Here is a 27075-nt window from a genome sequence, read left to right as displayed (position 1 = left end):
GTAATTAAAATCATATAAATATTGGACTAAAAGGCTTTGTGTATATTAGCTAATATTTAATGATTATATAATTAAGGTATATTACAACTTAAAAGAAACAGAAATTATATTGAATCAAGATGGAATCGAATGTGATAAAGAATATGACTGATTAAAAAAAGTAAAATTTAAACTATAGTTTTATTTACCTAAAGACAAATTCCCTTATTATTCCTTAAGTGTGTTTTAAAGGAAGACAATAAAAAAATTAAAATGCAACCTAGTTATTATATAATTTCTTTCCACAAGAAGACTTTTTAATGGGAACAAAAACATGTTTTAGTTATCATGCATCAGAACTAAACTGTGAAAATTCTAAGTTACTCTCTGGATACACCTGCCTAAGACATTATATCTGATTGGTTGATTAAAGGCCCTAAAACCTGGGCAGGGCAGAATGGGGTAAGGATGGCTATGGTTCCTAGGTTTTGGGAAGAGGAGAATCATGAAAAGCAAAAGGATGGGAAGAGAGTAGGCAGGAGGAAGCCACAATGGGTTAGCATGGAGAAGGAAACACATGCACCAGAAGGAAGGACTCCACGGATGGCATGGATGGAAAACAAACAAAAAACAAAAAGCATCAAGATAAAAAATATAAGCAAGTATCTTGGAATTATCGATGTAAGGTAGCTCAGATAAGGATGGTTAGTTAAGGCGGGTGACCTTGGATGGGGGCTGGGAGATGGATGGTAAGGTTGTTGAGACATCGTAAGTATATCTGTCCAGCCCAAGGTAAGTAAGGCAACTTTAAAATCTACCAGATGTCTGGTAGATAGCAGGTTAAATAACAACACCGCGATAATCACAGGGAAAATAATGAACAACATTTAACCTAACACCAAAGATATCTACTACAGCATGTTATGAGAGATGGGAGGCAAGAACCATCAGGAGGAACTTTTTAAAAATCTTATTGTGGGCCTTTAAGATGATGAATTAAAAATACAAACTTGGGGTATGAAAGTCATGAAAGCATGAAAATTTCCACTCAATGATCATAAAACATTAAACACCCAAGACACCAGGAAGTATTGTTATTGTGACTTATAAGACAGAGTGAAGCACAGTAAGAGATAGTAATATTAAATATATGATTTTCACCTGTGTTTCTATCTTAGTAGATACCTTTCAGACATTCTCCACACAGTTTAGACAATGAATAGGTAACTACAAAGGTCTACTTGCTTAAATAAATTTTACAAATTTATTATCAAATGCATAAGTAACAGAGAAAGGTGATTGAGTTCATTTCCTCTTAGTTGACTTTGAAATGTGTGGATTTAAAAAAATTGCTAGTAATTACAATTACGTATTTTTCTGGGTAAACTATCACCTAGAGAGTCTGAGATCAAATGAAAGATGGTAATATAATGTTTAATTTACTTGTACATGTTTCTGTTATTTCAAAAAATAAATCTTAAGAAGATACAAGCATAGTCAATAAAATTATTCCATCATTGAAAGTCAAATATTGAAATGCAGTTCTTTAAACACTAGTTGAAGGAGAGCTTTGCATTTTTATAGATTTTATAGATTGCATTTGACTTAGAGCTGAGTACATGCTTCATGTATTGAATGTTCCAAAATGATTAGGAGGCAAACAAATGGAACATTTTAAGTTTTTAAAGGTGAATGTTTAGGATCTATATAAATTATGAAAAAAGCATAAAGATATCTTAAGGGAAAAATAAAAATCCACAAGATGTTTTTTTAATATATTCCTACTTCTGGTAAAATTTATTAAATTTTTACAATGACTAGGAATTATTTATTAAGATCTATGATATTAGACAAGTGGTATGTGGAAAAGCAGCAAGATTATTTTAATTAACTGAGATAGAAGCAATTACGATGCATTTTAATTTTAAGTAAGAAGGGATGATATCACTTCGGGTATTTTTACTTTTAATTATTTATTTGCCCAATAATTCCCTCTCATTCTCCACTCCCTCTCCCCATGTGTGTGCGTGTGTGTGTGTGGGGGCATGTTCAGTGGGATAGCGCAGTAATGGATAGCACAATAATGGAGGTTAGAGTTCAGTTTGGGGGTATCAGTTCTCTCCTCCCCTCCTTTGTTCTGAGAATAGAACTAGGGTCAGGATTCCAATTTTTAGCAAGTGCCCTTACAGAACATTTTTGCCAGCCCTATGTTATTGAATATTATTTTCATGAATAGTTATTTAAACAGTATTCCCCTCAAACGAGAAGTTTGCTGAACATAAGTTTTAAATAGCTGTTTTCAGAAAACAATCAAAATTCTTATGCTTTTATATTACTTGAGAAGATAGAATTCCAATGCCTCTTATAAGTCTTTAGAAAATAATTCTTGGGCTGGAGAGATGGCTCAGCGGTTAAGAGCACTGTCTGTTCTTCCAGAGGTCTTGAGTTCAATTCCCAACAACCACATGGTGGCTCACAACCAATCTATACTGGGGTCTAATGCCATCTTCTGGCCTGCAGTTGTATGTACATGCAGTCAGAGTGCTCATATACATTAAATAAATAAATAAATAAATACATAAATAAACTTAAAAAAAGAAAATAATTCTTTTTGAGTTTGAATTATTGAGAAACCACTTTTCAAAGGTATATATATTTATATATGTATATTATATATATATATAAATTCTAAGTATCTATAAAACTTAAAATGTTTATTTAAAGACTATGTTGTCTAAGATATAACATAAATAAATCTAGAATTAAACACATTAAATGACTGCATATAGTTTCAGCCACGAGCTTTCATCTTCTCAACTAACACATTACACATACAGTTGTACATGTTTTAAGACTGTAGAGCTGACAAAACACAGGACAGAAAATAACTCACACATTAGTCTTAGAAGTTATGTTGAACTATTTTAAACCGAGACAACATATAAATTCAAAAAAGGGTAATTTTAAGGTATTATATCAATTTCCAAATTGCAGTCAATTGTATCTGTATTTTATAAAGATAACCTTTGGCCTAGCTAAACACAAACTTTGGTCATAATTTCTTGAGTATAATACTAGATCATTCCTATTTTATTGGCATATGCAGATAATAAGTGGGAAGAAAGACGTTCTAAAATATTATGCAAATGAATTTTCTCTTAGCGAAGCATTGTATCATCAAGGCAATGTGGGGGAAGCCACATGAAATGTGCTGAAGCAGCCCTATGTCACTCAAAGCTCTCAACAGATAAACGCGTGTTTGGAAATACTACTGTGTCTTTGTATCTCTCCATACACAAGAATAGTAACCTTTAACCAAAATATCTTCATATCATGCATACACCCACACACATTCAGCTCTGGAGACAGCATCTATGACATGGTGCAGTGGGAATCGGCAACAGCAGCCTATGACAGTGTGGGGTGGGGAAATTTCAATGCAAGAGCAAACTTTTAGTCTTTCAAAGAGACAGAGGGTTCCTTTGCAGCTCTAATAGAAAGGAAGTAAAATTCCAAAGATTACATGTAATATTCATGCCAATACTAAATTAAACTATAATAACAACATTTCTAGGTCTCCCATCTGCACTAATGTAAGATCTTTTGGTGTGACAAAATGTCTATGAGAAGGCAATTAAAAAAAATGCTTATTCTTTCAAATTAGCATGTGGAAGGAAAAGGTAAACCGGTGCTCATGAAGACAGACACACTGTTTACATTTGGTCTAAATTTGATTGTGTGGATTATAAAACTTAGATTGCTTAGAGCATTTCAAAGCAAAATATGAAGTTTAAGAGGTTGAAGAATTTGGTCAGATCAGATGGTTTATAGTATGAGAAAAATACTTTACAAAAGTCAAAGTTACCATTATAAGATTTGTACAACGCTATCCTCCTTGTTAAAAATAGGAAATTCATATTTTTCTAAAGAAGGAGTTTATATTACTGTATTATTTTTCTGTTGAAAATACTTGATTGTGAGATGAGAGTAAGTTTTCATCAGAAATTTTTATAAAGCCATAATTAATAGAATGTGCAAATTTTCATTAAGTAGTTTATGTAATTTTGAGTTACCTACTAATTATCAGTTTTAAAAGACAGGTTTTACATATGCATATATTATTTACAATATGTTACTGTATATGCATATAAATCTATATTGAAATCATCATATTTGATTATTCAGTTTAATGAGATAAAAAATGGTAATAGGATAGTTGCAGTCAATAAATCATACAGATAAAAACAAGAAATACTGGGATTGGGAAATAGGATATAAATTTGATTGCCAGAATAATCCAGTTAAATGAACATAGATTCTAGGAGAACTCAGTAAGTGCTTGTCTTAGTTAGGGTTTCTATTGCTGTGATGTAACACACTGACTAAAAGCAAGTTCGGGAGGAAAGGGTTTAATTAGCTTACACTTCCAGACCACAGACCATCATTTGAAGAAGTCAGGACAGGAGCTCAAGCAGGGCGGAAATGGGAAGCAGGAGCTGATGCAGAGGCCGTGGAGGAGTGTGTCTTACTGAGTTGTTCTTAGATTTTGCTCAGCCTGCTTTCTTATAGACTCTAAGACCACCAGCTCAGGGACGGCACTACCAAAATGGGCTGGCTCCTTCCTCATCAATTACTAATAATAAAATGCTCTACAGCTGGATCTTATAGAGGCATTTTCTCAATTGAGGTCACTTCCTTCCAGATGATTAATTTGTGTCAAGTTGACAGAAAACTAGCTAATACAGTACTTTAACATAATGCTGAGCAAAGATTGTATGCAAGGAAGTTGAATTGTAAAAATGTCCTTTTAATGTTATTTCATTTGCTGGATTCTTAACTGGGGTGCACAGCAAAATCACCTTGGAAGCTACTTTAAAATTTTAATGTACCCCAAAACTTTCAATTTAGCAAACTAGACTATTTGTAATATAATCTTACAGATCAAATTTTTGACCTTGATACATTTATAAATCATCCAAGAAACAATATTCTGGATTTTCTTCTTAGATATATACACATTATGCTTAGATGTGTGTCTTTGTGTTATCTTTATATATTTTTATTTGTTCATGTGAAAAGATACTTTCAATAAAAAATTATTAATTTCCTATACATAATCTTATAATGAATGCACAAAGCATTTTTAACTTAATTTTCAGTTGTTCTTAGAATTGTGTGTATAAATTAATTTCCTAACTTACTTATTGCTTTTGTTTGTTTCATGTTTGTTTGTACGTATGTAATTATCATCTATCTATCTATCTATCTATCTATCTATCTATCTATCTATCTATCTATCTGTCTGCCTGTCTGTCTTTGAGACAGAGTCTGGCCTGGCTGCTCTGGTTGGTCTGTAACTTGCTCTGTAGGTTAGGCTGGCCCAAGTCGTAGAGATCTGCCTGCCTCTGTTTCCCTAGTGCTTGTATTAAATGTGTGTTTCACCACAACCAGCTCCCATTTATTTTGAAGTTAATTTTCTCCAGTTCTACTATTTTTCTCCTCTGTGGAGATTATTACAAGATATATATGGATATATGTCCATATGTATATTAAAATCATTTTGTCCAGTTAAATAGCTCAGCGAGAAACATGCATCATAACTTTGTCTTTTGTTGAATGAGGAAAGACAAGAGGACAGTTCTTAGAAAAGTTGAAGTAAAATGTTGTTTGCATAGTTTTATATCTGAAAACGGTGTGTTTCCCCACCAAACACTGCCTCGGAGCAGAATATGCTGTCTGCTTTTTATAGATGATCACATTCCTCTACTTAGAGTTAAGAAAGACATTTACCGTGTCTGAGAAACGGTAAAACTTCTCCAGTGCAAAAGCTTCTGTCTGTGGGAAGGTAAAGTGGACCAAGAGCGATTGAGAAACCAGAGGATCATGTCACATATAATTACACAATTGATTTAACCACACACACCATTTTAGCATATATATGTGTCAATTCATTGATGTTCGCAGCTGCAAAGTATCCAAAAGTAATGAACCAAAAATAAGTGGTTTTGTTCTGCATTAAAGCTTAATTAGCCTTAATCATATGTGCTTCATGAATATTTCAAGTAATGATGAGAAAGTGATAATCCATGATTATATTTGTGTTTCTAACTTTTCCTGAAACAACAGTCACTGAAAATATTAATCTTTACATCTTTGCTGTGAGCTAAAGAGCAATGGACATCAATTACATCAAAAATTTTTATCTCATTCCTACATGTAGTAAAATCAAGTAACAAGACACTTCAGTCACATACATTTTTTTTCTTGAAAAAAGGAACCAGAATTTAACATCTAAATCTGTGGTCTGTTTCATGATCCAGTGATGGTTAGTGTTGAGTACTTATGAGTTAGCAGTCTTTTCCTATCAGATAACATACACATGATCCGTCTCACTTCTACTCTAGGCAGTCTGCAATTGAAGCATGCTACAGTAGATTAGGAAGAAAAAGAAAGTAAAAGAAAATGGAAAATGAAAGTATAAAATAAAATACTAATGATAAAGAAACGGAGTATTGGCCCAGCTATAAAAAAATAATGTTCAGGAAAATAGTATCCATCACTACCAGGAAAGAAAGGCATGTAGTTAAGCCCTTGGTTCTGTTACACTATTTCTCTCAGTCAAAGAATCATGAGAGAAAGGACAGGAAATGTCCATGAGAAGTGACTAGGAGAAAGGAAGAGAGGGAGAGAGAAGGTGTGGAGAGAAAATGAGGAAGAAGGGAGGAGGGAAAAGAGGTGGTAAAGAAAGAAGAAAAGGGGGAGCAAATGCAGGAATTGGAGGGAGAGGAGGGGAAAAGATGGAGAAAGAGGGCCAGAAAGAGAAGGAAGAGGAGGACAAAAACATCAGTGACTAAAGGCTACGCTAAGGTGGAAAGAAAATATAAAAGTTAATCTCCTCATTAAAATACATTTCAACATATGAGTAGTATGGTGAGTTTTCATGCAATCTTAACAAATAGAAAATGGAATATTGTTTTATGTCCAAAAAAAAAAAAATACTCTCTCAGAGGTAATGTTCCTTTCCAGCAGATGTTTGCAGATGTTTACCGGGTCTTTGTTAAGTTTTGAGAGTCAGGTGCCTTAGAATTCATTTAACACAAAGAGGACTTAAGCTGATAGATCAAAGTCTACTGCTTTAAAGTATTTAATAAATATATAAGTAGTAAATAACTCACAAATTATTGAGCTTTTAAAAGTTATTAACACTTCATACTTTATAAGCCAGACAATTGTCCTTAAGATTTCTGTTTTGTTGAAGTATCTCGGTATATAGGACTATGGCAATACTCTTATATGACTTTGACAGTGTTGTGTTGAACAAGTATTTTCATTGTGAGTTGTCGGTTGGCACATTTGCACTGGGATAAACCAAACCACAGATCTGCGGCTGAGAGAAGTTCTCTGTTATTATAAAGGAAAGAGGGTTACTTCAAATCTTGTGTCCATAAAGGGAGATGCCTTAACAGGATTTAGTAGAGAGGAACAAATACATTCTGCATGACAAAATTCAGCTAGCAGATTGCTTCTACAACTCTCTATGATCTCCTAATGATGTTCTAAGTGCATTGTTTTTTAAATCGTTGATCAGGTGCTAGCAAGGCAACAATAACACTTGGTTGTGTTTACCACAGCATTTCATAACAAAAAAATTAAATATAAAAATGTGCATAAGAAAGAACAAACCATGATATTAACACTTCCATGATATTTTATAGAAACAAATTAATTTAGTCAGGAAAAGATAATTTCCGTAGTTAAAATTTGATATCTGTATTAAGTAATGCCATCAGCAATATTCTAGCATTGCAAATAGTAGATGGAATATTTATCAACTGAAGCATAAACAGTGTTGTTCCTGGAAATATACTAATGACCTTGATAAAGCATATCTATCATGCCATCAGATATCCTGTTTAAGTATAATTCAGTACCACAATTTTTCCCTGAACTCATCCTTATTCCTTTTTTTTTCAACTTAACAAGGTGAGTGAATATCATTTCATTTAGTTCCTGATCTAAATCTCCCCGCTGTGCACCACATACAAACGCACAAAAAAAAAAAAAATCACTTTGCATTGCAAACTGATATCCCACTAAACCCAATAAAAGTAATTATTTACCTTATTCTTTCTCTTTCGTCGAAATCTCAGAAGTTCCTTGTGTTGTCTTGATACAAAATTCACTGCTGCATACTCCAGAAGTGCTGAGAACACAAAAAGGAGGCATACTGCCATCCAAATATCAATAGCTTTGACATATGATACCTGGCCAGGAGGAAAAAAAAAGAACAAGAAATTGACTTTTATTGCTACTGTCTTTAAAAATAAATTTACTGTTGTTTTCTGATTCTGATTTAAATAATAAATTATTTAAATTTATTAATTTAAATAATAAATTAGTTAGAAAAAAATAAAAAATCTATGTATTAAAAATTCCAGATATTATTTTTTCACAAATTTTATGGATTAGTCATAATTGTAGGATTTGAATATATTGTTATTATTTTCAAATTATGTATTAATTCAAATAAAAACTATGAAATATTCTATGTCTGAAATATTTTCAAGATGATACAGATAGGAATGGAAGAAGTCAAATTAACTTTTTTTTGTAAATGATTCAATTTTATGCATAAAATAGACTAAAACCCCACTAGGAAACTTCTGAAGCTGATAAATACTTTCAGTAAAATACAAGAATAAAAATTAGCATGCAAAAATTAGTAGCCTTCCTATATAAAAATGACAAACAGAATGAGAAGAAAATCAGGGGAAAATATTTTTCATAATAGTCTCAAAAAATATTGTGGGATAACTCTAACCAAGCAAGTAAAAGACTTAAACTTGTACAACCACTCTAGAAATTAATCTGGCACTTTCTCAGATAATTAGGAATAGCACTTCCTCAAGATCCAGCTATACCACTCCTAGGCATATGTCCAAAAGAGGCTCAGGAACACAAAAAGGACATTTGCTCAACCATGTTTGTAGCAGCTTTATTTGTAATAGCCAGAAGCTGGAAACAGCCCAGATACCCCTCAACTGAAGAATGAATGTAGAAATTGTGGTACATCTACACAAGGGAATATTACTCAGCAATGAAAAACAAGGGAATCATGAAATTTGCAGGTAAATGGTGGGAACTGGAAAGGATCATCCTGAGTGAGCTATCCCAGAAGCAGAAAGACACACATGGTATATACTCACTTATAAACATATAATTTAGGATAAACCTTCTAAAATCTGTACATCTAAAGAAACTAATCAAGAGGGAGGACTCTGACTAAAACGCTCAATTCCCATCACAAAAGGCAAAGAGGATGAACATCTGAAGAAGAAAACAGGAAAAAAACCTAGGAACCTGCCACAGAGGGCCTCTGAAAGGCTCTGCCCTGCAGACTATTAAAGCAAATGCTGAGACTTCTGGCCAACTTTGGGCAGAGTGCATGGAATCTTATGAAAGAAGTGGGAAATAGTAAGATCTGGAGTGGACCAGAGCTCCACAAGGAAAGCAACAGAACCAAAAAATCTGAGCACAGGTGTCTTTTCAGAGACTCATACTCCAACCAAGTACCATGCATGGAGATAACCTAGAACCCCTGCACAGATGTAACCCATGACAGTTCAGTGTCCAAGTGGGGACAGGGACTGTCTCTGACATAAACTGATTGGCCTGCTCTTTGATCACCTCCCTTTGAGAGGGGAGCAGCCTTACTAGGCCACAAAAGATGACAATGCAGCCACTCCTGATGAGATCTGATAGAGTAGGATCAGAAGGAAGGAGATGAAGACCTCCCCATCAGTGGACTTGGGGAGGGGCATGCGTGAAGAAGCGGGAGGGAAGGTGGGATTAGGAGGGGAGGAGGGAGGAGTTTATGGGGAGGATACAAAGTGAATAAAGTGTAATTAATAAAGGTTAAAAAACCTCTTAAACACTGAAAAAATAAATTATTGAAGACATCAGAATATAGAACGATTTCTCATGCTCATAGATCAGTGGAATTAGTATTGTGAAAATGTCTATCCTACTGAAAGCAATTTACAGGTTTAACACCATCCTCATCAAAATTCCAACACAGTTCTTCACAGAAATTAAAAAAATCCTTCAATTTCATATGCAAACAAAGAAACAAAAACAAGGATAGCTAAAATAATCCTGAAAAAAACAAAACAAAACAAAACTGTCAGAAATATCACCACTCCAGATTTCACATTGTATTATAGAGCTAGAGTAATAAAAGCAGAATAGTACTGGCATAAAAGTAGATACATTGATCACTAGTCTCAAATTGAAGACCCAGACCTAACTCCCTATATTTAAAGATTTTTACACGGAAGCTAAAAATACATGCCAGACTTAGGATACCATCTTCGACAAGTGGTGCTGGTCAAACTGGAAGTTGCCCTACACAAAACACAATCCCAAATGGATCAAACACCTCAATGAAAGACCAGGTATCCCAAATCTGAAACAGTGTAATACTTGAAGTCAAACTTAAAGATACACACACACACACACACACACACACACACACACACATATATGTATATATATATATACACCCCCCATATATATATATATATATATATATATATCAATTTAAGACCATGTACTCTAAATCTGAAATGTTAAAATTTTTGAAGTCAAACTGTGATATATACCTCATGTATTTATATCATATACATACATAAATATTAACTTTTAAATAGTTGAGTATTATAGTTTGTTAGTTCTTTTACTTTGCAATAATTTTATTTCATGGCTAATTAATTCAGCTAAAATAATTTTGTTATCTATTTCAAAATTTTATTCATAAGCATCATTTAAGAATGGTAATAAAAAAACAATCTCTTATTTCCTAAGCTACTAATCAGATTACATTTACATGATATATATATATATATATATATATATATATATATATATATGTACAAATATATGGTGCAAATAATGCCTGTTTCCTCACCACTGATCTATCATTTGAAGACACAGTGCTATAACTCAATGCTATTAGCAATTAATGTTTAATGTTTAAAGCATCTACTGTCTAATCCTAACATCCCACACCCATTCTATAAATTGTCCTCATAATGACATTTTAATTTTTAAAATATGCACTTTTCTTCCAATACAGGTGACTTGTTGCATTTTAGTTTCAGGTTTCATTAGTATCTACTCTGGAACATTTGCTCATTTTTTTTCCTTGTTTTTGGTGATATCAGTAGCTTTGATGGGTCAAGGTTAGTTATTTTACAGTGTTCTTTATAAAATTTTCTCTTTTCTGTTTGTTAGTTAGTAATGCCCTGCCAAAGTTTCACATCTATTATTCATTGTTTACCATTGAAGTGAAATTACAAAGTGATAAATTCATGTTGATCAATTGACCATGTGAGGTCTTCCAGTTTTCCGTATTTTAAGGTACTGATTTCCTCCTGAGTATAATGTTCTGAAACTATGTTGATATAGCTAGACTGTTGAGCATGTTTCAACAAACATAAAATCAAAGATTTGATCCATACCCCTAATTTTCCAAAATTTATTCTAAATTTCCACAAGGTAGGGTTAGCATCCATTGAACTTTACAACAAAATGTTTATCTCATGCTCACAACGCATACTGTTAGGATGAAACTGAGTCGCAACCAAGTAATCCAATTAAAAAATGGGCAACGGAGCTAAACAGAGAATTCTCGATAGAGGAACATCAAATGGCAGAGAAACACTTAAAGAAATGCTCAACCTCATTAGCCATTAGGGAAATGCAAATCAAAACGACCCTGAGATTTCACCTTACACCCATCAGAATGGCTAAGATGAATAATTCTAGTAACAACACATGCTGGAGAGGTTGTGGAGAAAGGGGAACCCTCCTCCATTGCTGGTGGGAATGTAAACTGGTACAACCACTTTGGAAGTCAATCTGGCACTTCAAGACCCAGCTATACCACTCCTAGGTATATACCCAAAATTTGCTCAAGTACACAACAAGGACATTTGCTCAACCATGTTTATAGTAGCTTTATTTGTAATAGCCAGAACCTGGAAACAACTCAGATGTCCATCAACAGAGGAATGGATACAGAAATGGTGTTATTTTTACACAATGGAATACTACTCAGTAATCAAAAAGGAGGAAATCATGAAATTTGCAGGCAAATGTTGGGATCTAGAAAAGATCATTTTGAGTGAAGTATCCCAGAAGGAGAAAGACAAACATGGTATATACTCGGTTATATAGACCTACAAGATATGATAAACATAATGAAATCTACACACCTAAAGAAGATAATCAAGAAAGTAGACACGGGTGAAGATGATCAATCCTCATTTAGAAAGACAAATGGGATGTGCATTGAATGTATGACAGGAGTCTACCGCAGAAGGCATCTGAAAGACTCTACCTACCAGTGTTTCAAAGCAGAAACTAAGACTCATAACCAAACCCTTGGCAGCGTGCGGGGTATCATATGAAAGAAGGGGAGTCAGTATGATATGGAAGGGATAGGAGCTCTACAAGGACCAAATATATCCGGGCACAGGGTCTTTTCTGAGACTGACACTCAACCAAGGACCATGTATGGATATAACCTAGAACTTCTGCTTGGATGTGGCCTTGGTAACTCAGTAATCAAGTAGTTTTCCAAGGTAAGGGGAACAAGGACTATTTCTAACAGGATCTCAAGGGCAGGATCTTCGACCTCCCCCCACCCCCAGGGGAGAAGCAGTCAGTCCTGTTAGGCCACAGAGGAGGACTTTGCAACCAGCCCTGAGGATACCTAATAGAACAGGGTCAAATGAAAGGAGAGGAGGTCCTCCCCTATCAGTGGACTTGGAAAGGGGCAGGGAGGAGACCAGGGAGGGAGTGTGGGGTTGGGGAGGGAATGAGGGAGCCGGATACAGCTGGGACACAGAATTAAAAAATATATAACTAATAAGAAAAATAAAATTAAAAAAAATAAACTGAGTCGCATTCCTTTTTTTTTTAATTTTTTTGCATTCCTTTTTTTTAATTAGCAAAGTTAAAAACACACAGAGAAGCAGAGAGAAAGACAGTGAGAGAGAGAGGAGGAAAAAGAAGGATCTGCTATCATTTATCTATCAATCAATCTATCTAATCTATCTATAATCTATCTACTTACTCATCTTCTATCTATAAATCCATCCATCCATCAAACTACAGTTGGGATTAATTTTGTTTCATAAGCTATCATCTTTAATCTTTCCCTAAGAGTAAAAGTCAAAGGTCATCCATGTTTATTACTTTGATCTTAAACCCAGACAATTCCCTCTTTACCAGAACTTGAGAAATGAGACAGTTTCCAGGCATTTACTAGAGAGAAACAAGATGCCTTTTGATCAGGAGAAGCAAAATGGTTAAAATCAGAGAAACATTTTATCCTTCAAACTATAGTAAAGAGTCCTCTTATATCAAATATACAAAGGGTTTTGATCCAGATCACTGTCTACTGAATTAATATTAATGTAAAGAGGTATTGTCAGCTTTATAACTCATGTCTATATCCAGAGCCAGCTAACTCTAAGCCTTTTAAAAAATATTTATGTCTCATTCAAGTTAATTAATGTGCATATAAGTAGTTTCAGTGGAGTGTTTAGCCACAAATGAGATATCTATATCACTAGTCCCCATCCCAAGACTGAGGAACAAGTTCAAAATATGAACCCAAGACATTGCAAAAGCCAAAGGTCTAAGAGGACCAGATGAAAAAAATGTTTTTAGACATGACAAGACCACTGTGCTCATGAACTCATAACAACTGTGGCTGCCTGTGTAAAAATCAAGTCAGTTAACATCCTAGTTTGAGGGGATATGATTCATGAACCTCCCCCCAAACTGTGGCACTATTAATAGTTGACAAGTTACAGGGAAGGGAGTCAGCTTTCATTTAATTGATGGTTACTAGAAAATTGACCACACTCCAGTGCATGATCCCACACCCAACAGTATGTGAGCAGAGAAACTAGACCGAGAAAATTGTTGAAAAAAATGGCATGAAAACTATTTCTTCTACTCTCAGCATTCCTTAGTTGCCTATAGTATTTTGTGAAAGTTTGAAGATCTTCAAAGTGAGCAAGGAAGGATATAGGGAAGGATTTGGAGAGAGGAAAGGTACAAAAGATACATGGAAAATGATGTGATTATTTTATAATTTCAAAAAATAGAAAAAAACAAAAACAGGCCTGAAGTTGGATGGACTAGGGAGATGCGGATGGATGTGGGAGTAAAGTAATGAATGAGGGGTGAATTTGATCAAAGTACATTGTATGAAATTCTCAAATAATTAACAAGACTATTCTAAAAGTTTAAAAAATATGTTCTATAGAAATGTTTATATATTAGAAATATTGTGTATTTCTTTTATTGTTAAAAGTTATAATTAGAAAAAAAGTAAATTGTATTATAAATAAGATGAAAACATATGACTGAAATTTGTCATTATTGATGAGTTTGGATATTATAAACAAAACCAAGTCACCTTGGTCTTGGGAAGAGGTCATATTTGGGGAGCTTGCCCAAGTACACGTTTCCCTGTTTCCCACATAATAAAATGGAAGTTGGCTTGATAAGGTTCCTTATATGATACAATATAGTTAATTTACAACATTGAAGTGCTACTGGCTTGAAATAACATGTGCCAAGTCCCCTTTTGTTGAAACGTGTTTCTGTGAGGTACTGTGTTCGCAATTCTTTCCTGTGACACAGTGAGGAAAAGCAGGGTACTTGTGGTTGTCACTTTGGGTGATTAATGGTACAGGCTTGAGGGGGCATGGGTCATTTTGGTTAAAGCTCAGGAATGAGAACTATTCAGAGTCAGCCTTAACTTAAAACAAAACAAATCAAAACAAAACAAAAACAAAAACTTCCAAGAAAGGGAAAGCCCAGAGTGGCACAGCACAGAGGAAATCAGAGCATTTTTCTATTTTTTGTTCTGAAACAAATGCAGTAATCCCCACTAGCTCAGGAGCTGTGCTATTTTGAATATTATAAGATAAAAGTTGTAAAAGAACCTTCATTAAAGAGCTAAACACACTAACTTCTAGGAAGAAGATATGAGTTATGGTGGCAGAAGGGTGGGGGAGCCTGAAATGTAGCCAGGGTTTTTTAAAGCCACACTGCCAGGTAAAAATAGTAAGTCAGTTGTAAGGAGGTACAAATACTAGATCACAGCAATGTGGCCACAGCACACTTCTTAATCTAAAGAACACATTTGTCTAGAGACAGACAGTAAAGTCAGAAGGGCTACAAGCTATTTCACCCATGAAATGACTTTGTTTGAGGTAACCTTTGTTTCAAAGTGGAGAGAGAGGAAATAGAAGAGAAGAACAATAGTAGATGGACAGAGAGAACAGGAGAGAAGGAGGGAAGGAAAAAGAGAAAGAAGAAAGGAGAGCTGGAGAGAAAGAGCAGTGTCCTTCTAAGCATAGAGGGCACCTGATTAGTTTTCTAGTGTTCAGTCTCTTCCAATTGATCACTCACTTGTAGGTTTAGTCCTGAAATAACTTCATTTGTACTCTCTGATCATGAGTGATAGATAGGTTGTATCTATCACTGTAAAAATAGTTTGTAAGTCCAGTCAACACACCCAGGCAAGATTTGATAAGACCTCTCAAGAGCAGAGTTAGGTTTTGTGGACTGACAAGCACGTTGGGGAACTATATTGTAGATTTGAAACCATATGCTAATGTTGAGAGGTCTGCCAAGACATGTCTTCACTGTAACTTACTAAGGTGATCCAGAGCATTACCAGGAGGCCAAAACATTTGTATGCTAAGCCCACAGATACAATTTGTTAATGGATAAAGATAGGTTGGACGTGGCTTGTTAATTACTACCTAGACTAGAGCTCATCAATTGGTTTTACAAATAAAATTTCAGATGCACTTCAAAGCTTAAATTTGAGAATAAGAATTTCACCCAGCAGTGTCGGCATATGCCTTTAATTCCAGTACTTGGGAGGCAGAGGCAGGCAGATCTCTGAGTTCGAGGTCAGCCTGGTCTGCAGAGTGACTTCCAAAATAGCGAGGTCGACACAGAGAAACCCTGTCTCTAAAAGCAAAACATCAACAACAAAAGAAATTGAATAAAGCAGAGCTCTGCCTAAGCCTCATGAAGACATCTATAAGGCAAATTTCCATGAGTCGTTTAAGAGTGATTATTTACTTAGTTTTTCTTCTATTACAATTTGTGTTCCTAAGAAAGGAAACGTATATTACAGAACGTTGTAGCATATGCTTTGGGGTCAGGTAATTTGTTCTTCCTCTAATGGCAATCTATCTTTGTACATTTCCCCAGTTCAAGAAATGTCAAGTAAATAATGCTGGATAAGTCTGACCGTGGAAGAAGCAAGTGGCTCAGACACACAGACAAATGTTGTTTCCCAAAACATGCTGGAAATTTGTGTGTTGCTTTGTTTGCTGAGATTTTATTGCTGATCTCTATGATTTTTACAAAATGTTTAGTTTATTCACCGTGATGTGAGATCCTACATAAAAAGTTCCCATTTTATTTATAAGAGATATATTATCTCTTGTTTTATAATATTTATAAGAGAAATATTATCCTGAAATACACTTGAATGTTACCCAATGTCAGAGATGAAGTAACCACTACAAAGTGAAAGAATAAACAGTGCTTTAAAACAAAGTTGGTATTGAAACACAAGGACCATGCATGGAGATAAACTAAGACCCCTGCACAGATGTAGCCCATGGCAGTTCAGTGTCCAAGTGGTTCCATTGTAATAGGAACAGGGACTGCCTCTGACATGAACTGATTGGTCTGCTCTTTGATCACCTCCCCCTGAGGGGGAAGCAGCATTACCAGGCCATAGAAGAAGACAATGCAGCCACTCCTGTTGAGACCTAATTGACTAGGATCAGAAGGAAGGAAAAGAAGACCTCCCCTACCAGTGGACTTGGGGGGGGGCATGCATACCGAGGGTGGAGGAAGGCAGGGATTGGGACAGGAGGAGGGAGGGAACCACAGGGAAGATACAAAGTGAATAAAGTGTAATTAATAAAGAATAAAAAAAAAAGAAAAAGAAAAGAAGGGACCACTAGGCGGTGGTGACAGTTAAGAGATATTTAGAGGGTTAACATTCTGAAAGTTTTAACCCGTTACCCTGGAGATGACTCATTAGTTGCACTGATGCGACATTCAGTCTGATTATCCACACATCTATAGTAAACCCACGATGTTCCTATGCAACATCTGTCACATATAGTAAGGGTTTTCATTTTAAGAAATAAAATTCAGCAGAGAAGCCTGCCATCCTCAGGTGTATTGCTTCTGGTGAGATGGACTAGAATCATCCTCCCAGTCCACTAAAGAGTCAACCAGGGAAAGACCAAAGGACTGTGAAGGTCATAGTTGGCTCTGATTAGCTCCGGTCTCAATTACCTGAGTTTTACTTCCCTATATTCTACAGTGTGTAACTAATGTTTTTTAACATTTACATGAAAATGTAAAATAAATCTAGATGTCGCCAGAGATATTTCTTGTGAGAATGCCATTAGACTTCCTAGCATGCATAATGTAACAACTCTTGACCTATTCATTCGAAGTGAAATTAAGTGTGTGACTTCTTGCTCCTGTCTTTACAGGCTGAGATTTTGCACTCTGCAGCTGTCTGTTTATTGTTATGATCATCTCTCCTCCCTAATTCCTTTTGCTCAGGTGTCTAAGAGTGTTGTCTGTGAGTTCAAACATAGAGATAGATGACATCTGTAAGGGCCCTTTAATGCTGATTTTTGAAGCAAGGTCTTTATTTCAACAGAGGTATAGTTGTACATGCCTCTTTATCCTTAGGAAGTACATAAATATAGTTCTGATATATATAAACTATATTTATATATATATATAGTTCTGATATATATAAACTATATTTATATATATATATTCTGATATATATATATCAGAACTATGTAGATATATATGATAGGGTGCTGTTATGAAAACATAGACTTTGGAATTTTCTTTTCAACTTAAAAACTATACATATGTGTATATACCTATATGCATGTAATAGCAGTCAGTAAAAAAAAGGCTGTGAATTTAAAAGAGAGTGAGGAGCCTATGTGTGTGGAGGGTTGCAGAAAGTTAAGGAAAGTGAGAAATGCTGTATTTATAATCTCAAAAATAAAAACAAATAAATTGGAAAAAGTCATATAATAGCTCTATATGTAAAACAGAGAAAGAATATTTACTAAATTGTAAATTTTAAGCTCATTAAGATGCACTGAGCCTAATAAAGATAACAAGATAAAATACTACAAATATGCATAATTTCATCTTCTTATAGGACACATCCATGCTTAGAAATTATATTTATAAGATATTTTTATCTTAGTGATGAAACACTTTAGCTTAACATGCATTATATAATATAGATTGAATGAGAAAGATTTGGGTAAATGATCCTTTCATTTTCCTTTTTTCTCTTTTTCTAAAATTAGCATGTATGGAATATTAATATTATTAAAGTAAAAAATTAAATAATTAATTGAGTACATTGTTCACATTCAAATGGCCTATCATAAAATGAAAATTCAGTTTAGGATATTATGTCACAATAATAAAGCAAAAATGAACCCATGTGTGTCTATTTTTTCTAAACTTGATTGAAGTAATATCTGTCAACTGTATTTTTAATTTAAATAGTATGGACAAAACCCTGATGGGTGAATAGCTTTCCACTGAAAAAATGATAAGAAAGCCTGATTATTATATGCTCCCTGCAGCTCATTTATATTGCTACATGGTGGGAGCAAAACAGGAAGATCCTTAAATTCATAGATCTCCAATGGAAAAGGTGAAAAACCTGTTCTTCCACCCAGAAAGCTGAGACCTGGAGGGCTTTAACAGCCTGGTATTTGTTATCTGTTAGGCCAGTCCATATCAACCTCTTAAAATCAGCACCAGAGGTGGCTAATAGCTCAAATGACTTCTATGCTATCTGTATGACTGAGACCAGGCCAGACCCTTAGGCACTTAAGATAGTATAGCTAGCATATCTCCAGAACCCATCTTCTGGGAAGAAATCACACATACACTGCATTGAGTTTCAAGGTAATTACATTTCTTGTGCATCGGTGATTGTATTACAGGAAACTTTTTTTTTTTCCCAAATTATACTGTGTTTAAATAAACCACCTGGCTTTAGACTCCTTGAAGTATGCTCCAGGTTGACAAATAAGTCTGCTCCGGGTTTTCATTCTTACCTCTTCCAGAAGTTAGCTTCCTGCATAACTCCTGTAGGGACCCCCTCAGCTACAAATAAATAACTTCCTGTTTAAATTCACAGAATACTCTTTAGAACATGAAGATTGTGTGTTTGCTAATCAATTAAAAAAAAAAGGTAAATGTAACTCCTTCTATTTTTTTATCTTTTACTCTTTCTGTTTAAACAACTCCCAGGTCATCCATATGCCAGCATAACGTAATTATTAAAAAACATATAATGATTTGATTTCAGTTTACATTAGGTACAGTTTGTCTATAATTGGTGATGAAACTGTTTTCGTATTTTTTTCAGGAACCACTGTTTTCCTTATCCTGTACGGAAGATAAATACAGATTGTGGTACTCTAGAGGATAAAATAGAGAAGCAGAAGTAAAGTGTAATTCAATGGAATTTTCATGCTATAGCAGAAAGTGAAGTTGCATAGTCCCCTGCTTTCTAAAACAAAGTATTGGGTAAATAATTAAAATGCTTATGTAGTTTAAATGTGTCTGTGATACTCAATAGACATACATATACAAAGTTAGTTTATGAGGATGGAAATGTGTAAATGATGCATTGTCCTTTCATAAAGCTACTTCTGGTGGGTTTCACAAGCAGATTGAACAAAAATGGAGAGTAATTGAAAAAGTAGGCTCAAGGTACTGTCCTCCAACCCTTGAATATGCTTTAGTCTAGAATTTGCAACCTGTGTGGGATAGAGGCTTCTGGGCCTCTGTGAAAATTTTAATTATTTAGGTTTCCAAGCGTTCTTTGTCCTTTTATGTTTAGCAGCTGTTTTGTAAATAAGACAGCTGGAGTGGTAGGGGTAAAGTGAGAGAAATCCACATAGAATCCCCCATCAGAATTTTCCTTCCTCTGTCTCCACATCCCGTCTCACCTTTCATGCCCTTTTAAAAATTTATATGAATGAACTACAGTGTAGTCTAAGAAAAGACACAGAGTTTTAGCAGAAAGCATTATTTGCTAGTAACCACTACTTTTCTTCCTTCTCCCCCAGAGCTTCCTTGAGCATGGGATACACTCTTCATCTTAATGACTTTGGGCTTGGCCGTGGACCCTGGTATAATTTGTGGAATGAGAAGAGAAATTATACACCCACTTAAAAACCAAAGGTATTTTGTGCCTGCTTGCTTTCTCATTCTTGCACACTTCCAAGTGGAGGGTGTGGGGCAGATGGCTGGTAACCATAGATACTACCAGAAGAAATTATAGGAGAAAACCAAACCACTCCACAGTCTAAACCCTAGACAACTTTCTTTCAATCTCAGGAAAGTCCAAAAAGACAAAGATAATTCACAAGCTCATGTGCAAGAAAGAATATCATAAGCCTATATGATTTTGGTATTATTTGTTATGTAGACTAGTTGCAATAAAATAAGACAGAGACAATTCTGGGCCAAGAATTTCAGTACTTTGTGCTAAGAGTAGAGTTTGGACGAACTTTCAATCCAGACATTCTCTTCCCCTTGCTAAAGTTGTACTGTGATGAATACAAGTGTACGGCAGAGATATAGCTAAAGCTAATCATGAGTTTTTAGATTTTTAGTTTTTAGATGTTTATCCTTGAACTAGATATTAATTTTAAAACACAAATGGCTAAGTATCAACTCTTCTACTCATGATGCAAACATATTCCTCTTAAGGATGACTGCTTTTCCACATTGAAAATTGATGACACAATGTTGAGATTTGAATTTAAGAGAAAGTCTTTGGATGAATGAGTTTTGCCTTTAAGCAAATGGACCTATTCTGTGCATGAGATAGACCCAGGAAAAATAAGAAAAGAATGAAGTATTTGAATAACTTCACTCAATTTTTAGCTGGAGGAAGAGAAACAAACACAGAGCCCTTTTTGTTTGCTTTGTTTTGTTTTTGTTGTTTTTTGTTTTGTTTTTCCAATTTCTGGGATTTATTCATGAAACAAAATCACCTCTAGTCTGTAGCCACGTCCCTCTTTTAGTCTCAAAAGTCAGAGGCTTAGGTTTCCTAATCAGAAGTCTTGGGGCTCTTGGGCTTTGGCAGTTGAATCTGTCAGTTTTATGGATGTCTTAACCTTAAGAAGAGCCTTAAAGCACTCTTTCTTCCTTCCTCCTGCGTTGGCGATGACTTGACTGTGACACCTATGTACACCACCCTTGACTTCTGCCTTTCCTTGTATCCTCTTTAATCCCCATTTTTCCACCTTAATTTACTGATTTCTTCTCATGCCTTTTTAATTCTACCAGTCCTGCCCCACTCTGTGTCTTGAATACTTCTCTTCTGTGTCCCATAACATCCATTAACTTCTAAAATAAAGCATATTCTGTCTTTTTTCTTTTTTTTTATATTTGAGCTACATAACTTATGGCTTGAATAAGTTATTTCTAGATAGCTGAAGAATAAGATAGACATGAGTACATTTTGTTTACTACTGGATCATGAAGTTTCCACTATCACCCAGACTCCTTAGAACATTTATAAACAAACTCATAAGCACCGGAAGTCAGTGCTTATGATTTTACAAATAAGCAAGTTTATTGTTTTCTCACAGGGAATATGTCATGAAAAGTAATTTGGACTACTTAAAATGTACAAGCAAGTGCTAATAATAGGAGAGATTATTTTAAAAGACAATGTTTAATTCTTACTGATAGAAGAGAACTTTGTTCAACACCAAATTCTTTCTGTCTTCTGTAACATTTGCAATGATAATGTATCTTGTGACCAAAGTTTATTTACTTACACATTTTTACCTAATCGATTAAGCCAGAAGCATTCATAGAGCTCACAAGGCAACTGTGAGTACATTTATAATTTATCTCAAGGAGCAGGTACAGCCTCAAACATTCATGAGAAGCTAATATTATTTTATTAAATCAAAGTTCATCATTTAAAGAAAAAATAATATGATACCATGTTGGAAACTTTAGAGAGTTTTTTTTTCCCATAAAATAGACACTTAGAAATAGTCTTATAAGAACAATTTTCTATTCTTATCTGGCTAAATAGATAAACAAAACCTCTTATCTTTCTGTAGCTTATTAAGAGAGGTACTTACTTTATTTTAGACTTTATTCAGTTTAATTCTGAATGATTAGAATGCACACAAATAATAAAATAAGATAAGAACTTTTGCCTATTGACCTACAGCTGCCTAGGAGCTAGAAGACAGGGGCACAAGATAATGGAAACCAGGCTGTAGTACTATGGAAATCTGATACAGTTCTTGATGGTTAATAATGACTATAATGTTTTCCTGGAAGCAATTTTGGTAATACATTGTAAACGCATACAGCTATCAGTGTTTCAGCCTGTGTTCTAAGCATATATTAAGAAAATAACATGAAATGATTATCTATATGTATATATGTGAACATATCTATGCATTATTTCAGCAGCTAAATTATCATGCATTTTAATTTAAATAATTTTCAATATTTATTAAGTGTTTACATATATAGGTGCAAAAAAAATTCCACGGTGCCTAAAATGACTGTTGACATTAAGATACTAACACCATTACACACTATGTGAGTAGCAGGCATCTCTGTTTTGTAAAATATTTCCCTTTATATATAGCTTCAACCAATCCGACAATATTTTCATGCGTGCACCGTACGCACGTCCCCTCTGGACACATACCTTTGGTAGGGAAGCCCGGGATCCAGAACTCTGTGTGGTCATAGTGAGCACCGTGGTGATGCCCAAAGCCACCCTCGCTGGGGCAGCATCCATGTTAATCCAGAATGATACCCAAGATAGAATGACAATCAGAAGGCTGGGAATGTACATCTGGATCAAGTAGTAGCCCATTTGCCGCTCAAGATGGAATCGCACTTCTATGCATGTAAACTTTCCTAATTGTTCATAAAATAAATGCAACAATTAAATAAAAGTCAGGTTTGTTATGCTATAAAATAATCAAATATGACTTAATTTTTACAATAATTTTGTTGTAAGATTTTCTGGTAAAATGAGGGACATTAAGTCATATAGTCAAATTGGTTTTTTTTCTATTTTCGATTTTCTTTTATTCTGTTTGTGTCTGGAAGCAATAAGACAAGGGAGGAAACACCTCTAGGACATAGTATGCAATCCTATTTTCATCTTCAAGTAGCTTTTCTTACTTGTCAAAGTACTCGGAGATCTCTTTCCAGTTTCTGCTGCTTGTTCTGAGGTGGGTAGGACAATGCATGTTTACTGCGTAGAAGGTTATCTATAGGTTATCTATATGTTGTCTCTAGAGCTTTCATATGCTTCTTTAGGCAGCTGCTATTTGTTTCAGGATTATTTAGATTTCCTTTAAGTGCTAATAACTGAAGACGGCTGGTTTTGTTAATAATAATACAAGAGTAAATATGTGTTATTTTGCATTAATAATTTTAAGATAATTTTAAAACCCACTGAAAAACAAATGAGTTACAATCACCATTTAAATGTGTGTCTGTGTGCCTTTCATATACCTCTGTTTGTTTCTGAAAATGGTGGTTATGAATGTTTAAGTCAATATCACTTTAATATTTCCTACTTATTTCCTGGTTCTGATTCTATTATTCTTTTCTCTACTGCTTTGTTATCCATCCTTCAAAGAAACTGTCTCTAAGTTAACTGTCTCTAACTGTCATTTGATTCGTGGCTTTATAATTTATTATTTTGAGTAAAATAACGTAACGTCAGAGAGCTAATATGCTCATCAAGTATCCTTCTCTGATATGATGATGGATAGAAGGTATCAAAGGGCCTGGCTAGAAAACCTTCTAGTGTCTGGCAAGAAGAGTGTTCACTGAAGACTCCTATTAGTGTAATGAGCTCACAAGTGATGGCAGAAAGGAGACAAGGGCACAGCCTGTGGAGGAGAATATCAGAAGTAATGTCAGAATTTTTAAATCTCAACAGTAGCTTACAGGCTCTAGGGGACACTTTTTAACATATAACAACCAGAACCATTTGCAAGCCATAGATGATCTTTTTGTCAACTTATCAATGGAATGATTAAATATTCCTGAAATATATGAATATATTTAGATTTTTAGAGCAATATTAAATATAAATTTTTAAATTTTTACTATAAAGAAAATGAAATAGAGCAAGATTAATTGAAGTATTTTTAGGTTATAAATGTTAGTCTGTTCAGTAATCATATGACAAAATTAAAAATAATTTAAATACCATTTTGTATGGTCTCTAGATGATTGCTCAAGAAAACACAAACTTTAATTGTGTACTTACTTTAAAGTCATTTTATAAATATAAAGAAGATGGAAAATGAAGTGATACACATATGCAAATATTATGATTGTACATGAATGCACATACAAAATATATGTAGGTATGTACACTATTTCTATTTTGTGCACAAGTGCAGTGTCTATGTGGTTGTGAAGAGAAAACTTTTAAAGTTGGATCAAAGTAATGGCAGCAGTCTATCACTTAGACATAACAAGGCAAGCATACTAAATAAGGGGAATTAAAAAATGAAGGTTTTAGATGAGAAACAGATCACATAACCCTGAAGTAAAATTTTAGGTTTGTGCAAATTATATTTTGTTGCTGTTGTGGATACTGGCTGCTGTTGTTTTTTGGTTTGTGTGTGTGTGTGTGTTTCAGTCCTACTATGTAGACCTGACTGCTACTTACCAAGTGCTGGGATTAAAAGCATGTGCCACCACACCCAGATATGTAAGTCATCTGTATGTGAAAGCACTAATAACTTCAGTAATATTATTTCCTTGGAAAATTAGGCATATACAGCTGTGGATTTCTGTATGTTTTTTTTCTCTTTCAGATGCAGAATGAATTATGTGGAATATGAGCCTACATTATAAAACAATTGAAATAGAAATCTTGCATGTTGAGGGAATTATATAAAAGAGAGTTTTATGTAACCATAACCATAACCCTGAGACAAATTAGTCACATGTGTGAATGGAGACATTGCCAGATGTTTCTACATAGTTTTAAGCTGTGATACTTTGTGCATACTTTCATCTTCTGTATTATACAAATATTAAATAACTATGTCTCCTAGAAAATGCCTGCCCAATTAATTGCTTGAAGTAAGCACTCATAAATGTGAGCTGTAATATAAAAATCTCCAAATGTGCTCTCTGCTAAGGTGGGCCTCTTGACCTTAGATCATCAAACACTCCCCCAGGTGACATCTACTGCGTCATCTATTATCCTATGTTAAATGTGTCTAAAATTCACATCCATGGAGAATCTAATTTCCCTTCATTTAGAAATAATTGACTTGAAGACACAATCAAATTAAAATGAATTCTTTATCTGTATTGATGAGACCGTATTCCACTATCATGAGGGATGAGGGATATTTGGCTACAGAGGTCAGCATGTGACTACAGAGACTAGGAATAAAGTGATGTGTCTATTAAGTAAAGAAATAACAAGTGTTGTCAACAACAGGCAACTAGGAAAATGGGAGGAATGGAACCTTCCCTGGATTCTGCAGAATAAACATAATTTTGCTGACACCTGGTTTTTGATGCTTAACTTCTAGAGCAATGAGAAAATAAAATCCTGTTGTTTTAAACTACCAAATTTATGGTAGTCTGTGATAATACTTCTAGAAAACTAATGTACTACTTTATACCACGTATAGAATTCTCTACAACATTCCCTAAAAGAAATTATTAATTTGTTTATCCTTAGAAAAGTGAGCAAGGTCACTGTAATTGACTTGCCTGTTCACTAATATCATTTATTTATTTATTTATTTACTTACTTACTTATTTACTTTTTATTTTAAAATGTTTTACATTATTTTTTTTTTTTACTATAAATGGAGAAATAGTAACTTTACAGTGAACAACCTGGTACATACCATTTTTTCTTTCTTTTATTTATTTTTTCGATTATTACAATTTATTCACTTTGTATCCCAGCAGTTAGGCCCCTCCCTCATCCCCTTGCAATCCTACCCTCCCTCCCTCTCTTCCTCCCATACCTCTCCTGGAGTCCACTGATAGGGGTGGTCTTATAGCCAAACTTGGGGCAGAGTGCAGGAAATCTTATGAAAGAAGGAGGAGATGGAAGATCTCGAGGGGCAGGAACTTTACAAGGAGAAGAACCAAAAAAATCTGTGCAGAGGGGTCTTTCCTGAGACTGATACCCCACATAAGAACCATGCATGGAGATAACCTAGAAACCCTGCACAGATGTAGCTCATAGCAGCTCAGTGTCCAAGTGGGTTCCCTAGTGAGGAGAACAGGGGTTGTCTCTGACATGAACTCAGTGACTGGCTCTTTGATCACCTGCTTCTGGGAGGAGTGCAGCCTTAACAGGCCACAGAGGAAGACAATGCAGCCAGTCCTGATGAGACCTGATAGGCTAGGGGCAGCTGTTCATTAATTTTATGCCAAGATGTTGACCTTGTAATTGTTGAAAAAATTAGATAACACTTTGATCTTTGAGTTGAATATGATATTTTTAAAAATTAGATATTGTGAGTTAGTTAAGGAGATAAGAGATACTGGAGACTTTATAATATGAAATCTGAGCTCACAATTCTGGAAAATGCTGAGGCCAAGATGAATCATCCTTTACTGTAATGCAATGGTGAGCGTAACTGCTGATGTGAGCCTGCTAGCATCAGGTCATTCACAGATCTCATTGGGCAGAAGCTTCAATTGTGGGAAGTTAAGTGTAATTTCTTGTTGGAGTAGGCTTATGGGAATAGCCCTCAACAGTTAAGAGAAGTTGGTAGATTTCACAAGGGTACAAATATCACACTGGTATTAGTTAAATATATTGGTGTTAATTAAATATGATATCTACTTGAGATACAAGGTTCCCCTATCAGTCCAGTAAGTAACTGCAGATAGAAATTAATAAGAATA

General features: G+C 34.7%; 1 protein-coding gene across 2 annotated transcripts in view; it reads right to left on the bottom strand.

The window, feature by feature from the left end:
• Nucleotides 1-27075, bottom strand: part of Glra3 (glycine receptor alpha 3) — a 186262-nt gene that overhangs the window by 10303 nt on the left and 148884 nt on the right. The window contains exons 7-9 of one of the 2 annotated variants that reach the window (XM_060381793.1): nucleotides 22862-23076; nucleotides 8100-8243; nucleotides 5770-5814 (exon numbers count right to left, since the gene is read on the bottom strand). In XM_060381793.1, coding sequence (XP_060237776.1) covers nucleotides 5770-5814; nucleotides 8100-8243; nucleotides 22862-23076 — 404 coding nt within the window. The remainder of the gene's footprint in view (nucleotides 1-5769; nucleotides 5815-8099; nucleotides 8244-22861; nucleotides 23077-27075) is intronic. The other variant, XM_060381794.1, reaches the window with a different exon arrangement.

This window comes from Meriones unguiculatus, chromosome 4 (assembly GCF_030254825.1).
Source record: "Meriones unguiculatus strain TT.TT164.6M chromosome 4, Bangor_MerUng_6.1, whole genome shotgun sequence".
Taxonomy (NCBI): domain Eukaryota; kingdom Metazoa; phylum Chordata; class Mammalia; order Rodentia; family Muridae; genus Meriones; species Meriones unguiculatus.
This window is presented reverse-complemented; position numbering and strand designations above follow the sequence as displayed.